The sequence below is a fragment of the Copadichromis virginalis genome, linkage group LG23 (assembly GCF_057382275.1).
Source record: "Copadichromis virginalis isolate Kocher_CV1m ecotype Utaka linkage group LG23, C_Virginalis_male_GT1.1, whole genome shotgun sequence".
Lineage (NCBI taxonomy): Eukaryota > Metazoa > Chordata > Actinopteri > Cichliformes > Cichlidae > Copadichromis > Copadichromis virginalis.
This window is the reverse complement of record NC_140639.1, coordinates 3239044-3249040: the sequence shown is the minus strand read 5'-3', so window position 1 is coordinate 3249040 and position 9997 is coordinate 3239044. Positions and strand designations below refer to the sequence as shown.

Here is a 9997-nt window from a genome sequence, read left to right as displayed (position 1 = left end):
AAGAACAGTTGTGCAAAGTCTGTGAACATAATGTGCAAAGTACACAGCTCAGTGTTATAGTAATATCACACTTTCAAACATTCTGTTCTCATTTCCAGGGGTACTGGTCCTGATGGGCTACAGCTCCTGGTACAGAGGAGTCTATGTCCATGGTGAAAGGTTCATCTCTAGTACTTCTTACCCACCACATGGTCCTGGCGTTGTACAGGTTTTGAATTGTAGGCAGAAGGCAACTAATGACAAGCAAGGTATGCAGAAGAGCATCTGTGAACACACAGCATGGTGAACCTTGAAGTGGATCGGCTACAGTAGTAGTTAAGAACAGAAAACCAAGACTCCAACTTCCATGGGCTCACCAAAATTAAATGCAAGTGTGTGCTGTATGTAGTTTTATGTGTTAGATGTAGTCTGCTATGACAAGGACAACTGTATTAAAGAGCAGCAGACTACTGAAATCCCAGGAAAGACAGGATCTGATTACAGAAAATACTGAATCTATACAACAAATACAGCAAGTCAAAGTAAATACTACATCTCATCTAGGTCAAGTAAGCAGAATTTTATTGGAGGAATAAACAACACTCCTATCACGCAGTGAGTAAAATTTCCATTTTAATATAACTTAGGAACTACAGTATGTACGACAGTAGTGATGCACACAGACTGTTTGACAGAGTCTTGAAAACCTATGGACAATTTAGAATCACCAGTTCACCTAACCCCACTAATTGCATGTGTTTGGACTGTGAGAGGAAGCAGGAGCTCCTGGACAGAACCCACACAAAGACTCTGAGAACATGCAGCTAACCACTGTGCATGCTGCCGTATTTAGCTACCAATTTGGTTCCTATTTAATTTTTATACTTTTTGTTTTCTGGTTTTGCTTTTAGGCCATTAAAGGACACCCAATCTACCTGTTTGTCCTCTCTTTAGCTGCATAATAAAAGTCCATCAAAAAGAAAAAGGTAAAGAAAAAAGGATAGGGATGGGTATCATTTAGGTTTTATCCGATACCAGTACCAAACCGGTACTTTTGAAACGGTGCCGGTGCTTAAACAGTGCTCGAACCAGTGCTTAAAGAATGAAAAACACAAACTTTGTCCAAAACCCTCTCATGTTTAGCTGTTTCCCTCTTTTTCTTTGGTCATTTTAGCCTTTTTGGCCAGGGTGAAGGGAGTATCTGCCATCAAACAAGAAGACAGCTGCATGTAACTACGACGGTGTTTGCTAGTTCACCTTACATGCATTAATGTAATAACGTGGTTAGCCCACTCAATGTAAATTACACACGAACAACATTAAGCTACTCGCCCAGAGAAGAACGGCTGCTGCTGCCATCATCATCCGTCATCATTTCTGCTACACTGGCAGGGCTAGGGGCCAGGACTCTCCTCTTCGGGTTCTTGGGGGATGTTGCTAACTCCAGGTCTGATAACAGGCACCACACCCGCAGTAGATGTGCTCGGTGTGAGGGCTTGCAGCAAGCTATCAAATACGGTGCATTTCTTGGCTTTAAAAAACCCCCGCTATGCGTCGCCAGGTGTTTCATCAGATTCGAGGTGTTACCTCCTTTGACAGTATCACAGTATCAGCTTAAAGCACTTGTTGCTGCTGAGTTTGCATCTTTTGCTGTGAAGTACAGCCAGACTTTGACTGCTTCGCCTTGGGCATTTTTAATCTGTAGCTCTGCTCTAAAAGAACGTACGTACCTGGGCCCGCCTACTACGATTGCAAAGGTAAAATGATTGGCTAGAATCCAAAGTGTATGACATCTCAGTAAAAAAAAAGCACCGGAATAAAGCGCCGAAATGTGCGCTGCTTTTCGGTCTGGTTACTACCGTTTATGTCAGAACCGGTACTCATCCCTAAAAAAGGACTGACATAAAAAAATGGACCAAAACCAAAGACTGTATGGAGACAATGACGTTGATGTAACTAACAAAAACAACTAAAGGAAATAATGCACTTATTATTAAAGAAAGCAGAGAAATTTCACTGGTGCGTAGTGAAATTCAGATCAAAATATGCAATCAACTATTAAACTCTGAACTATATCAGAGTTTCTAATGACGTGGGATTACGCAGATTTCATAATTCTTCGGTGTCAGAGTGAGCCCAAAGCGGTAGTCCATATCAGGCTTCACCCCTGCAGGCATGGAGAATGTGAAGTGCTGCATGAAGGAGGTGAAGAAGAGGAAAAGCTCCATCTTGGCCAGGTTCTCTCCAAGACACACCCGCTTACCTGAGACAAGACACTGACATTAGTCCTAGATTTCCTTTGGATGACTGTGCACAGATTAGTTGCCGATTTTATAGAAGGACCTACGATCCCTTTTTGTCCTTCACCAGCCATCTCTTAAACAGCACATTTTACAGTGCATGTTTGGAGAGGCTGCTGAAAAATCTTGCACAGACATTAATAAAATATCTACAGAGTCGTTCCTTACCAAGAGAGAAAGGCAGAAAAGCTGTTCGTTTCACAAACTTGCACTCCTCATTCAGAAAGTGATTTGGATTGAAGGTGTGAGGCGTCTCCCACTCTTTCTTGTCAAACAGCACAGATGTCAAATTGGGAATTACTATAACTCCCTGGCAATTGGAATAATGGTAAATAAAACACACAAAATGAAATATGACATAAACCATGTTTGTCTTTTACTGAAAATTGGTTTGAGCAATGACCTTTGGGACTGTGTAGCCCCCCAGCTCGACATCTCTGTTGGTGACATGCGGCACGCCAAGAGGAGCTATGTTTCCAATCCTCTGGATCTCATGGATAACAGCATCAGTGTAAGGCAGGTTTGCACGGTCCTCCATTGAAGGCTGTCTGGACTCTCCAATCTCTCTGTCTATCTCAGCCTGTACCTTTTCTGTGCAAAAGACAAAAGAAAACAGTATTTCAGCAATGAAATTTACAGCGTAGTGCAACAGCGCTGATTATTAAAGAGATTTGTGCACCATTGCACAATACATTATACATCTAAAAAGCTGAGTATAACCTGGAAATAGTAAAGTTTACACTTAAATTATGACCAGAATGTTCCTTTAGTGCCACACATGTCCAGATTATTTAATAAAAACAGAGAGCTTTCCAGGCCTGGTCAATACTCTTACCCTGAATCTCAGGATATTTTGCCATGTAGAGGAAAGCCCAGCGCAGGGTGGTGGATGTGGTTTCAGATCCAGCCACAAAAAGATCCAAAACACAAATAACCAGATTTTCCTCATCAAAAGTGTTGTCGTCCTGCCCCTTATTCTGAAAATACATGCAAACACACATTTTAAAACATTGGAAATGATTTTAAAAAGTGCCTTTATTGGCAGTGTTACCGGAAATATATGGCAAGTTATGATGGCAAATTAAGTCTAATCTCCTACCATTTGAATCTCACTGAGGTAACAATCAATGTAGTCACGTGTTTCTGAGGGATCCCAGGTCTTCTTGTGCTCATTTAGCTCTACTCGTATGAAATCCTTCACTTCATTCCACATCTGCTTGACACTCTGATGTGGACCTGGTAAACGTCTCATCAGGACAGGAAATGCATTGTAGAGCTACAAACAGAAACAGATTGGAACAATACATTCACGTTAGTGCAAATGCCATGCCTCAGTCTAAATAAACTGTCTGAAAACCAGACAGACAGAACCAGTCAAAAGTTTGGTTAATACTACAGAAGGAGGCTCAGGGAGGGGCAGCCATCTACCGTAACCGGTTGGGGGTCTAAACTAAAGCAACCTGTTTATGTCCAGTGTTGGGCAAGTTACTTTGAAAAAGTAATTGATTATAGTTACTAGTTACTACTTCAAAAAAGTAACTGAGTTACAAGATTCTAAAAGTAATTAATTACTTGAAAAGCAACTATTGCGTTACTTAAAAAAAAAAAAAAAGGTTTAACCCTCTGGGGTCCAGGGTATAACTGGCCATTAAACTACTTTTGATTTGACGTCTACATTTCACCTTTAACCTCCTAGGACCTGGTGTCCACCTATGTGGACATCACATTTTGGGTTATTTAGACCAAAATATTCAATTTTGCTCTACAAGAGCCTGATATCTGTAGATTCTGTAGATTCTGTGTAGATTCTGACAGGGTACCAAGTGGAAAATGTGCCCTAAGCTGTTAACTATGAAGCAATTTGGTTTTTGGCAAGTACGATATATATTGGTTTGTTGGCGCAGTGGCATTTTAAATGATATTTACCAAGCAAAGTAAAACAGTGCTCAAGGGAAACAGGAGAGAAGTCTGCAGGATTATGACTTTGATCATTGCTGTCAATGATTTTGCTGAATATAAAGCCCATAAGGTGAAGTTCTGATTGGGAAAATCGTTTGTCTTTGTGTTTTTGTAAATGACTGAAACACTGTTACAACTTATATGTCAAAAACATTCACTCGTACTGTAATATGTGTGTGTAATATGTCTAGAAGATGATCAGAATATCTCCAGACGCTGCCTTTATTTTGATCCCATACGCTCTTGGAAAGCATTGTGACTTCATCGCATGTTTTGTTTTGTTTGTCCAATTGTCCATTAACATAAACCATCTACAGTTACCTCCACACCTCTCTATGGTGACTGGTCTTAATTATGACAGACACTTACATAATCTTCAAGTAGTGAGAGTTCATTATTAATAAACTTTACATACCTGTGTCAAAAAAACATCATTCACTGACCTTACTATAAATTGTATCACAGTAACGAATACATTTCACAGTTGCGGCACATGAATTTAGGATGTGATCAGTATATTTAAATGCTGTACCTGTCCCCAAATGGAGCCTTCAATCTGGAGCGCTTTGTCAAACAGTTGCATCATTTTAATGAACTTCTCTTCACTGTACTCAAAGCGATGGCCGAACACCAGGGAGCAGATGATGTTGGAGACAGCATTGTTGAAAATAAGGTGTGGATCGAATGGCTTACCTCCAGAATAGACAAGAAACTTTTATGTAAACTGTGAATTTGTTCATTATAAAATCTCACTGTGTAATAAGCACGTACCTTTATAGCTTCTGATGTTTTTTGCACAATATGTAAATTCATCCAGGACCACAGATTCAAGTGACTTCTTGCCAAATCCAAACTGTCTAAGGGTCGAAAGTACAAAGCGTCTCTGCTGCTTCCAGAGGTTTCCACTACTGGTAATGACACCTGACCAGAAATAGAGAGGGGAAAGCAAACAAAAAAGAACCTTAAAACTTTGAACTTTCAAGCTTTGGGTCTGTTTTGATCTATAGTAGTCTTACCTAGTCCATGTGCTATATCAGTCTGTAAAGGAAGGTCCGGACGGTCCGCCAGGCTGTCTCCCTGCGTCACTAGAGCTTCTTTCAGAATATCAAACCCGTTTAAAACCACCATCCGTTCCTGTCCCATCCGTAGACTGTACACATTTCCATATCTCTCTGCTAACTGGTAAAGGATTTATCAAAGAAGATACACACAAGCAGTGTTGGGAAGGTTACTTTTAAAATGTATTCCATTACAGAATACAGAATACATGCCCCAAAATGTATTCTGTAACGTATTCCGTTACGTTACTCAATGACAGTAACGTATTCTGAATACTTTGGATTACTTAATATATTATCATGCTTTTTACAACAACGTGAATGTAGGGGAGACCGGGGATAGTTGTAACGTGGGTCAGTTGTAACACTTCCAATTTCTCCAATCAGGGCTAAGTTTCAAATGATGCCCAACTCAGTTCTGCTATCACATGTGAAAAATCAGCACATTTTGTCAAACACAGACAATTTAACATGAAAAAAAGTAATTTGTATGCCAAAAAGTACGTTTTTCTACTTTATTTCAATGTTTAATAGCATTATCTGCTTTGCAGTTAAACTCATCAAATTTAAATTATGTTATTTGTATGTCTATGGGGATATATTCTGTGTAGGTCTTTAGTGCTAATGCTTTAGCCGTTGGCTGTAATGTTAGCTAGTTCATGGCTATAGGAGTCTGGGTCAGTTGTAACAGCAACAGTCTGGGTTAGTTGTAACAATAATGCAGATGTTGCAACTTACCACACTATTACTTTAACTTATATTAAACAAGTTGGGGCAACGACATCAGCAGAGAGAGGTTCACTGGTCGCTTTTGTATATGCGGTTAATGCCATTGGCAACACAATTACTTCACTGTTTGTGTTCCCACACATACATTATGCAGACCACTGTGTCAGAGATGGACCAGTAGGAAGTACTGGTAGTGGAAATAAATCAGGATGGGTGCAAGAAACAGATTTCCTCATCTTTCTGAAGCACTTTGCAAACCACACCAAGGTAAGCCATGATAAAAAGTAATGGAATTGCGATGCTGGTGAACAACTACATTTTTTCAGCTTCATTGTTATGTTTAAAATTGGTGCAAGAGTTGTAGGTTATAATGCCCACTGAGCCAATGAGGCCAAACTCAAGGAAGACCAATCAAAATTAATGAAATATTCAGTTGCAGAAAATTCCATAATTTGTCTTTTTTGGGGGGTTGGAATATGTTCAAAAGCTAGATGTCTGCATTCTGTCACACACACACAGCTACATAAATGGCTCTAAGTGCATTCATGTGTTGAATAAACAAAGATTACATGTTAATGTTTTGTTAGTACCCTTATTTCATTGTGTTACATTTCACCCCGGGATATGTTACAACTAACCCAGACTATGGGGTTAATTGTAACATTTCACTCTTTGTGTTTGAGGCCATACCATGCAATGGGTAATTGTGCTGCAGAGAAAATAGCTGCACTATTTAATAGCAGAGACATGTAAATACTTTGCATTACATTTTGAATCCACTACCTTAAACGAGCTCCAATTTACAGACAGAAATGTCAAAAATGTTACAACTATCCCCGGTCTCCCCTACTATTGCCGTGTGATTTATTACTATTACTGAAGGTCCGCGACTCCGAACTGTAGTAAAGGGACCTCTGACTAATACGGCGGGGTCCCTGTCGGCTCGTAGCCGAAAAATAGCTTTACTTTGTTGTGTGGGTCAACTTTTCTTGCGAAAGACAGAGAGAGGCGTTGAAAGGCTGCTCCAACGGAACTTATTGTTTTCGGAGGAAAACACGAACACGGTGTACAGTCGAGTCTTAATAGCTTACTTACAACTGGGCTCGTCAGGCACTCTTCTTGGCTGAAGTGGTTATTATTATATTTACATGCTTCCAGCTCCCGGTTTTGCTCGATGACAACTCGTACCTTTCCACTCCCCTTTTTCTCCCTCCTCGCGCTCACAGACCCATAACGTGTATGGCAGTCCATTCTCCCTGCAGCACGGACTACACTGCCCATGATGCTACATTCTTTAGAGCTATGCTTGTAGCATTCTGCCTGTTAGCTTAGCACAACAACAACAACAACAACAACAACGAAAAGGCGCTCTCTCACCCAGGAAACACACAGTCGCAGAGAGAGAGAGCGTCGCCCTGTAACAACTGTAACGCTGCTGCCTGGAACAACAGAACGTAGCTGTCAAACAAAACCCAAACAGTCCTGACCCGCGACAATATGAAACAGGAAAGTACCGCAGTGTAATCCATTTATTTCAACAAAGTAACTGTTTTCTGAATACCACCTTTTTAAACGGTACCTGTAACGGAATACAGTTACTCATATTTTGTATTTTAAATACGTAACGGCGGTACATGTATTCCGTTACTCCCCAACACTGCACACAAGGCTTGAGATGAAAATATGAGTTAATAAGTAAAATTTTAAGATTCACAGGTACCTGTGTCATACTCTCATGGGCTCTGTTCTGATCTATAGTGAATAGGTTGCCCATAATTGGAAGACCCCGGGGTCCTGGAGGATAGCCTGCTGGCCGACGATTCTTAATATAGTCTGCAGTGATGATGAAAACTGCAGCGAAGAGCAGCAGACTCTTGAGATCCCAGGAAACATAGGTTCCAATTACAGAAATGATTGAATCCATTCTGTAAATACAGTCACTGTACGTGGGTACGATTTCTCCTGTAAGACAGATGACTCAGTCTGAGAGTAGGCAACAAGTGCTATCACTGCAGTGAGGGCAAAGCTCAGTATTACTATCACTTGGCAAAGCAAATAAAGTTTACTCTGAACTCTGGCCTTATTTCATGGGAAAAAAAAATGTGAAAAACATTTTTAATCTAGGATGCTAAAATCAAGTATTGTTGCTCAACAGTAGAGAATCTTTTTGGCTTGAGGGTGGCTTGATTAGATTTAAGAAATAGAGATGAAAATGAATAAAAAAAAAACACTTTTAAACCACTATCTTTGGGGCAACACTAACATACACAGAAAAAAAAAACTGCTCATTAGAATCTTGAAGATGAGTTTGTAGTTTTGCCATTTGACAGAGTGGAAGATGTGAGATTTTTGCTCTAAATCAGAATCAGAAAGGGTTTTATTGCCAAATGTTGAGCAGGTTTACAACATTAGGAAATTGCGGCGGTGCTTCAGTGCAAACATACTGTCATAAATTACGCTAAAATAGACATTAAAATAAAAATAAGAATTAAAAGTGCTAAGTAGATAGATAAGATAAGATAACCTTTATTAGTCCCACACGTGGGAAATTTGTTAGATATATACATGAGTGCAGTTGGTGATCAGTGCCAAACATGGAATGATGCAGTGAACACAGCGTAGGGTCATGTGTTAGTGGTGGGAACAAAAGCGAACAAAAGTAGGACAAGTACAAAAACAGTGGCTTTAAGAACATGGCCAAATCGGGGGGTTCCCCGGAGGCATCTTCCTTGGGGGGCTCAACCCGGGGTAGCGGTCACGTCCGGTTGAGGGCTCTGTTGGCTCTCAGGTGACTGTTTCCTCGCGGCTGCGTGCAGCGGGGCTAGGGGAGGGTCTGTGCTGACGGACGCGGGTTACTGACCTGGCAACCTGGCTGCCCCTGGGTGGGTCCGGGATGGGCGTGAGGTTCCGCTCCGTCTCTGGGCTGGGGCCCGGGCCGGGCCTCGGGGGCTCGGGTCCTGGTTGGTGTGTTGCCGGGGTTGTGGGCGGGTGGGTGCATGGGGGCCCGGCCCTGGAGCAGGGTGCCGCCGGTGCATCGAGCCGCCTGGGGGGCTCTTCAACTGGTGGGGGGGATGGTCACATCTTGCAGGAGCTTTCTTCTCTCAGGAACTCTCTGCAGGAGGGGGAGATACAGGAGAGGTGGAGGAAGATCTCAGCCTGGGCGTTTACCGTCTTATGTAGTCTGGAAGATGTGTGGTTGGTGGGGTGGGTGCAGTTTTCTCTGTGGTGGGGTTGGGTGGACTGTCCAGGGCTCTGTGGAGCTGGGGGGCGCTACTGCACTGGGCCCCGGTCTGATGGGCCTGGGCCCCCCTTCCCTGGCGGGTCGCGGAGGGTGGGAGTGCCTACTGGGGTCAGCGGGGGAGCTGGCCCCAGGGAGGGGTTACCTGCCCCTCCCTTCCTTCCCTCCCCATCTCCAGCTGCCTCCCTCTTCCCGCTCCTCCACAACCACCCACACATGCAGGGCCTTGGAGTGGGGGTATGTCACCAGGGTGCAGAGGAGGCTACCCCCCCCCCCCCCTGTCCCCTTCTGGCTGCCTCTGCCTCAATTTTATCCCACAACTTAGACATTCACATTATTCACACTCTCATTACACATACATATAGGATCTTGGGGGTGGGCACAATCACGGAGTCCAAATTACCATCAGGGTGTACACCTCACCCCTGACGTCGTTGCCCACCTCTCAATTTTAAATACACTTAGTCATTGAGGGTTAGCAGGAGGGACTATGCGCTTACCTGCTGCTCCTTGGCAGGTAGCTCCATGCCCTCCTGGGTTTTAATTGCACCTTAGAACACACATGCATCAACACTACAATGAGCGGGTGGAGGGAGGTTTGGAGTCTTCTCCCACCCCCATTCTCTGCGGCCTGCTGGAGCGGGAGGGCTAGTAGGAGGAGTTGGCCGTCCGACTGCGGTCTGGGGTGTGGGGCCTCCCTGCTGCTGCGGAGTCGGGGTGGTCTGCCTCTCCCC

General features: G+C 43.0%; 1 protein-coding gene across 2 annotated transcripts; it reads right to left on the bottom strand.

The window, feature by feature from the left end:
• Positions 1-544: 544 nt before the first annotated feature.
• On the bottom strand, positions 545-8045 carry LOC146679981 (cytochrome P450 2J6-like). Of its 2 annotated transcripts, none has more exons than XM_085449803.1 (9): positions 7746-8045; positions 5255-5417; positions 5010-5159; positions 4771-4931; positions 3379-3555; positions 3115-3256; positions 2683-2870; positions 2448-2589; positions 545-2242 (listed from the first exon to the last, which is right to left on the bottom strand). In XM_085449803.1, the coding sequence occupies exons 1-9, from the start codon at positions 7947-7949 to the stop codon at positions 2064-2066; spliced, it is 1506 nt and encodes a 501-aa protein (XP_085305929.1). In that variant the 5' UTR covers positions 7950-8045; the 3' UTR covers positions 545-2063. The 2 variants fall into 2 exon arrangements, with proteins under 2 accessions (XP_085305929.1, XP_085305930.1); XM_085449804.1 differs by lacking the exon at positions 7746-8045 and adding an exon at positions 7121-7412.
• Positions 8046-9997: the final 1952 nt, after the last annotated feature.